The following is a 7,514-nucleotide window of genomic DNA, read 5'->3' as shown; positions in this document are numbered from 1 at the left end:
CTCACATACTGTTAAACCGGCCTATCGACCACTGAATTTTTTTGTTTAGCAAAGTCTTGCAAAGAAAAGTTTTTCGCGACATAAGTTTACAAATTTGCTTCATTTAGCAGTGGTACCATACTGTAAAGCGATGGCATTTCTGAATCTTACAATCATTATTACCAAAGTTTGCATTTGATTCAAGGAACAGATCCAATATGTGTCATACTAAATGGTATTAAACTGAAAGAAGTAAGGCTAAAAGCTCTAAGCAAGTGCACAATCTAACAATCATCCCAAACAATGGCTTCATAACTAAATACTCTCAAAGGCAGGAGGGTGACTTCTATGCAGATAGAATCTAGAGAGACAAAAAAAAAAAATAGAAAGGAGGAAATGAGGAAATGAGTTCTATCACTTGGTGCGAAAAGAAAACTGTAGAAGCCGTAGTTAATTACTTATATATGACTGATCACATTTCTGAGTTGAAGACTACTTTTGTTTAGAGAGCGTAATAAGCCTATAGATTGTTTGGCAGGAATTTGTGTTTCTTATGTTCCATCTTTTTTGTTGGTTTTTGGTCCTCTTCTAGATAGTGAGCTCGATGTACTAATAGAGGAGGATGCAATTGGGACTCAATATGTAAAATTATGTTAATGAATACAGGTAGAGGTCTGTCTAGCCCTTGCTTATTTCTTAAAAAAAGAGGTATGCTGCATGATAGTTTATGACCCAGCCCAAGAAACCATGAGTGATGATCTTAGGAGGTCTGAAAGTTTCAGATGCTAAATACACTTTTTATTTTTAAAATGAATAGTTGGAAGAACAAAATGAAGTAAGAGTATAATGAGATCCCCACCTACAATCAATGTTCTAAAAAATGCTAGGCGGTAGTCGGATGGTAGGGGAGCGCCTAGCGCCTAGGCCTTCTAGGCGGCGCTAGGCGGTTTTATTTAATTATTTAATTATTTAATTTTTTAATTTTTTAAATATATATGTATAATTATTTTTTTCTCTAGATAGAACAGGTTATTTGATACGTGGCAAGACCTCAAGACTTAGCTTGATATCAAAGTTGTTGGAATTGAAAAGGCAAAACGAAATGGAAAAATGGGTCACCGTTTTTCTTCTTTCTTTCATATGTTTCTCTTGGTTGAAGTGATTGTTTTTTATGTAATTGTATTGTATTGTAAACTGCATGAATTTATTGCAATGGGATGAACTACTTTTAATGAAATCAATATTTTCCTTTTGTCAGTTGAATTCGACATGAATGCCTCGTCTGTATTCACAAAACACACAAATTCCCCTGAAATACATAGATAGAGTCTACCACCTGAAACTAACAAACATCATAAATTGAATACTTCATTCAAATTGTACATAGACTCATAGAGTCTACCATCTGACATACTCAAATAGTCAAATAAACTTGGCAAAACAGAGTAACAGACCAAATTAACAAAAATACACTTAGCAAAAGTGCAAAACAAATGCTGCAAAACAAATGCAGCAAGTAGTGCTTTAATAAAAGGGTGGAAATATTCCACTATTTGTCTAACTACTCTTCCTATCCATATCTCTCTAACACGATCTCTTCAACGGATTCAAACTCATAGTCATGTTCTCCTTCATTCTCGGTGTCCTCATCTGATACAAAATCCTCTTCATGGAGCTCTCTAACTTCAACATTTCTAGTACTTCTTCGAGGCTCTAAGACATCATCTGCTCTGGATGCTTCTCCAACCATTCCCCAAGTAACCCCCAAACCGGGTGCAATTTCTTCATCATCATCATCCCCACCATTAACAATCCATCCTTGTGCGGTACTAGCTTCACTAGCTAGTAGTACATCTACCTCTTTTTCCTTTTGCCTTCCATTCTTGTTGATGATCCTAGCATTGAATTGGACATAGACTAGATTGTTCAATATCTCTATATCTAGTCTATTCCTTTTCTTTGTATGTATCTACATAAAAGAGAAGTTTGAAAAAATGTTAGTACACTTTTAAGTGATCCAATTAGTTAACCACACATCCACACTATATATGTTATAGTCAGTACTCAGTACATACCCCCTCAAAAGTGCTCCAATTTCTCTCGCATCCCGATGAACTAGTAGTCAATGAGAATATCTTTGAAGCCATTTTTTGCAAGTTGGGTGTAAGAGTGCCATAATTGGACCACCATCCAACTAGTCAGTAGATAAGCACACACAATATATATATAGCACAAGTTAGTATTAATTAATAATTTAATAACACATAATGCAAATGAATAACTAGGCAATACTATTTATCTAATAACATATAGTCTTACACTCTTACGGTCTGACCCGGATCATAATTAGCATCATTCTTGGCACATCCCGCCGCAGCTAAGGCTCTTCCAAACCCACCCTTTTTGTTCTTATACTTCATCAACTCGACATTGGAGACATGATCTTGCATATCAAAGTCATCGGCGAAGAACTTCTCAACACATGTGAAAAAGGCATCATTGACACATGGATCATCTTTAATGTCTGAATTTTTGAAGAAGTAAGGATTTAAAAAGTAGGTTGCCAAATGTAATGGACCATCAAGCCGACCATCACCTTTGTCCTTAATAATATTAAGAATGGGTTTGTAGTTATCCTCCACATTCTTGAATGCCTCTTTAATCTCCTCCTTTGCTTGCAACAATTCACCATGTAAAAAGGGCATTGATGGCTTTCGATCCCCATCAACAAGGCGAAGTACCTTCACTAAAGGAGCAAACACTTTCAAGCAAAGTGTTACTCCATTCCAAAATGCCATACTTAGAACATTAGAATACGCCATTTTTCCCTTCACAGTCTTGGACCATTTGGACTTCTCCCAATCATCACTAGTAAACATTTTCCTTAACTTTTCTTTTTTGTCCATCAAACTTTGAAAAGTTAGGAATGCAGTTGCAAATCTAGTGATTCCTGGCCTCACTATGTCTCTTTTCTTCGTAGCTCTCCTCATCATTGACAAAGTGTTATGATGTGAATAAATAAATATAGTGAAGGCCTTTGCTTTATCAATCACTCCTTTGAACCTAGGCAGCTTACCGATTCCTTCAAGCATAAGGTTCAATGTGTGAGTGGCACATGAACTCCAAAATATGTGAGGTCTCTTTATCTTCATCAAATTTGCCTCAGCCATATTGTTCGAGGCATTGTCCGTCACAACTTGTACTACACATTGTGGCCTAATATCTTCAATACACTTGTCAACATATTTAAAAAATGAAATCTCCGGTGTGTGCATCATCCGAATCTTCATATGAATAAAGAAAAGTCGTACCTTCCTTGCAATTGACACATAAGTTCATGATGTTTCTTCTTTTCCGATCAGTCCAAGCGTCGGTCATAACATAACAACCATTCTTAGCCCACTCCTCCTTTGCTTCTTGAGTGTGTCTGTAGTTCGCTCATATTCTTCTTTCAACAATGGGTCCCTCAATTGGTATTGGCTTGGAGGTTGATATCCCGGACCAAATTGACCAACTGCTTCAACAAATCTTCTGAAGCTATCATTATCAGTAGCATGAAATGCAACACCATTTTCATAAACCCATCGAGCCAAATATCGATGCACATCATGTGTCCTTTCTTTCCAAAGTGCATCATTGATATTTTGTTACCGCATCTTCTTATTTGCATCAATTGAAGATCCAGGACTAATAGTAAAAGCAAACTTATCCATAGGCCCAAGAGAGTGTGGCCTTTTCCTTGACACTACCTCTTCATCTGCTTCATCAGTAATGTGAACTTCTTCTCTCACTTCTTGTTGTTGCTTCTCTTTATTACTTTTCTTCTTTTTCACTTCATCCAATGTGGCTTTACACTTAGCTTTATCTTCATCGGTAGACTTTGAGCATGGGATTATTTGTCCTCTAATGTTCGCTATGTGTAGCTTTATTCTATAAACACCTCCACTGAACTCTTTTCCACACAACTTACACTTCCATTTATCTAGGCTATCTTTCTTAAACAACTTCCCATACTCCCAACCAACATCATTGGAATCCCGTTTCAAAAGATTATCGGGATCGGACACGGTGGCATTGGACGCCGCAAAAGAAGTCACATTTCCCGTATTTCCCGCCATTGAACTGTATAAAATAGGTATATATAAAATAAATGAATCAAATAGGTATGTATAAAATAAATGAAGTCTACAAGCTGAAAATCTAGTATTCTAGTGGAAGCTACTAAACAAGGAGCTAGATGCCTAGATTAGCTTAATGCATGATTTGTGATTGAAGTCTTGCTGTCTACTTCAAAATTTTCAAAAACTTCCACAAAAAACAAGCTACGTACTACTGACTCAAGTTCAAACTTCAAACATTTGAAATCAAATATTACAACAAGATCGAGACTAATAAATATAAGACATGAGAAAAGGACAAATGACAAACAGAAGCAAACAAACACAGTAGTAGTGTAGTACGTACACTTGCTAAAAACAATGAATAGTGGCGCACAGCGCACTGTTCCATCAACAATCATGGAACAGTGGGTACAGATTCGTTAGTCGCGCCATGGTTTACTTGTGAGGATTGTTTAATTTGACCTCAGCTATTTTAAGAGAAGAAAAAAAGAGAGAGCAGAATTGGAGAGAACTCAGAGAAGAAATACATACCGACAGAATTGTTTGTTGAAGAAGAAGAAGAAGAAGCTAAAGAAAGAAGAAGAAGAAGAAGAAGAAGAGCAGCAGTTGATCTTTTGTTGAAGAAGAGAACCCGATTGTTTGTTTCTAATGCCCTATCGAGGTTTTTTTTTTAACTAAATTTAAATTGGGCCTGTAGAATTTTTAATTTAATTGGGCTTGTAACAAATTGGGCCAAAAAAACAAACTGGACCTTCTAAACCGTCCAGCCCCGCCTAGACCGATTAATCCGCCGCCTAGTCCCGATTAAACGGTCCACCGTTTTATCAACCATTTAGAGTGAAAATCAGTACGGCTAGGCACCGCCTAGACGGCCGCCTAGGCCGTTTTTTAGAACATTGCCTACAATACATGACATGAGATATATGTTAAGGGTAAAAGTTCATCAATGCCAAGAAAAAGACAAATTTCAACCAATTGAGAAGAACTCAATAATCGGTAAAACTTATTAAGATAATTATGTTTCCAAATACCGAAGTGGTCCTTTCTCACTTTGCAAGTTCACAATCTCTTTAATTCAGTCAAGAATTTACAATCTCTTAAATTCAACCCCAGAACTCATATACATATATAAGTACAAATTGCATTACTACAAAATAAGAATGCATACCTGGTCTCTAATCTTTTCCCTGACTTTGCGAATAAAAAGCGCCTCAGATTCAAGTATAGGGGAATCAACCTCTTCAAATCCGGACAATTGAGAAACCTTAATTAACAAACAAATAAAAATCCATCAATATATGCTAATGGAATGGATTTCATATCTTGTACCCCTACTGTGTATAAACCTAAACTATGAAGCCATGATGATGTACAGGAAGAGGAATCTAGAATTCGGGATCCCCCCGCCTCCTTGAGAATGGAATCAAAATGTTCCTATATGCTGAAGAGTATTAGCACATATGCAACCGGCTTGGTAAGATTTTTTCTTCGTCCAAGGTTGGCTCCTCAATTGATTATCTAATTTATTCAGATTCATCATGTATAGTCTAATCAGAAAAGAGTTTTTTGGATCACTCTATTCCAATTCTAGTTCATGGTTGAAAAGCAAAACTCCACGCCGAGTTTCCTAAAGTTCTACATTTTACCCTTAAAATCTTAGCTATTACTACTCACATTTTTCCTAACATTATTTCCCTTAATATAGGCAATATCTTTATATATATATATGTATATATATATATATATATGTATATAAACTCTTAGATGAGCGTCCGTTTTCCGGACTTTACTTAAAAATCGAAATTTTGAAATACAAAATATATAAAGGGTTTTCTCATGGCTCCTTCTCTCCAAAGTCCAAACTTAGCGGATTTGTTTCCCTCCCTCGACTCTCTTTCTCTCATCTCTCTCTCTCTCTCATGGGGTTCCTCTCTCTATTTCTAATCCTAAAATGATTAAAAAAAAAAGTTGCATATTCACGTGTAAAATATTTTGATTCATACTCAAAATGTTCAAACAAGAAAGGTAATTAACGCCAAGATTACGATCTGCTCCGATTGTTTGAATATGGTGGGTTGCCTCCGAGGCAAACTATTTGTTCTTTGGGAGACTATGTAGATCATGGTAAGCGAGAGCTTATAGACCATTTGCCTTCTCCTAGCTTAACAAGATCAAGTATCCGAGATTTTTTTTTTTCTTCGAGAGGCAACCATGAATGTGCTTCCATTAACCGTATATATGAGTTTTATAATGAGTGCAAGAGGAGGTTTAATGTACGGCTTTGGAAGGTATTTCTTGACTGCTTCAACCTGCCTACCTATGGCGGCTCTTATTGATGAAAAGATTCTTTGCATGCATGGGGGTTTGTCTCGGATCCGAGGAGTTTGGATCAGATTCGAATATTGCTAGATCGATAAATGTGCCGGATCAGGGTTTGCTCGGTGATTTGCTTTGGGCTGATCCTGACAAAGACGTCAAAGGTTGGGGAGAAAATGACAGAGGTGTATCATATACGCTTGGACCTGACAAGGTTGCAGTGTTTCTTTCGAAACATGACCTTGATCTCATTTGCCGGTCTCACCAGGTAGTAGAAGATGGATATGAATTCTTTGCCAATCGGCAGTTGGTGACTATATTCTCTGCGCCAAATTATTGCGGCGAGTTTGACAATGCTGATGCAATGATGAGTGTAGATGATTCGTTAATATGTTCCTTTCGGATCCTGAAGCTCTCTGATAAGAAAGGAAAAATAGGATTCAGCAACATCTCAAAACCAAGGATGCCACGTCATAAGGGTGGAAAGGGATGATTCATGAGCCTCAATACATACCACTGGGTTAGTGTGCACCTGTGCTGGTTGATATCTCATTTTGCGAACAGGTTGTTGCTTGAATATTTGAGATACGTAGCATAATTCTTCAATTAGAGAATTCTGTCTTTACCTCTTTTCTTTTACTACCAGAGGAGCAAATATACAAAAAAAAACAAGTTTTCTTCCAAAATCGTCAGGATTGTTATGAAAGTTATTTAAGTGTTATTTTGTACTACTCTCTTCGTGTGTAAATTAGTTTCAAAACAATCAGGCAGTCATGCTAATTGTAATGATTTCAATAATTTAAGTTGATTGTTTTCGACTTCCTAATTGGTTACTTTTTTATTTTTGAGTGTAACCTATGAGTGTAATGTTGTGCCTCATGTTTATTGTCTCCATAGAAACAACTCCTAGTGATGCCAATTGAGAGTCCATACCAACTTTGCAGCATGTAATCACTTTGTTGGTTGCAAGTTGAGAGTCCCTGTGATGCATCCATTGCAAGAGAATGTGGCACCTCTTGGAACTACATTCCCGCCTTTGTTATGAACCCAATGGTGCCGAAGTTTAGGTGTTCTCTATTAGAAAAGGGACTAGATAGC

At 36.8% G+C, this 7,514-nt stretch overlaps 1 protein-coding gene and 1 pseudogene across 1 annotated transcript; one reads left to right on the top strand and one right to left on the bottom strand.

Annotated features, from left to right (window-relative positions):
• Positions 1 to 2,294: 2,294 nt before the first annotated feature.
• Positions 2,295 to 3,173, bottom strand: LOC147485940 (uncharacterized). The gene has a single exon (XM_086573612.1). It carries the CDS (start codon positions 3,147 to 3,149, stop codon positions 2,295 to 2,297), a length of 855 nt encoding a protein of 284 aa, XP_086429738.1. The 5' UTR covers positions 3,150 to 3,173.
• A 1,284-nt stretch (positions 3,174 to 4,457) lies between these two features.
• On the top strand, positions 4,458 to 7,299 carry LOC147485939 (serine/threonine-protein phosphatase PP1 pseudogene; annotated as a pseudogene).
• Positions 7,300 to 7,514: the final 215 nt, after the last annotated feature.

The sequence above is a fragment of the Coptis chinensis genome, chromosome 7 (assembly GCF_015680905.1).
Source record: "Coptis chinensis isolate HL-2020 chromosome 7, ASM1568090v1, whole genome shotgun sequence".
Taxonomy (NCBI): domain Eukaryota; kingdom Viridiplantae; phylum Streptophyta; class Magnoliopsida; order Ranunculales; family Ranunculaceae; genus Coptis; species Coptis chinensis.
This window is presented reverse-complemented; position numbering and strand designations above follow the sequence as displayed.

Coding starts and splice junctions, on each gene's coding strand:
- LOC147485940 (XM_086573612.1), bottom strand. CDS start 3,149: ATGGCTGAGGCAAATTTGATGAAGATAAAGAGACCTCACATATTTTGG.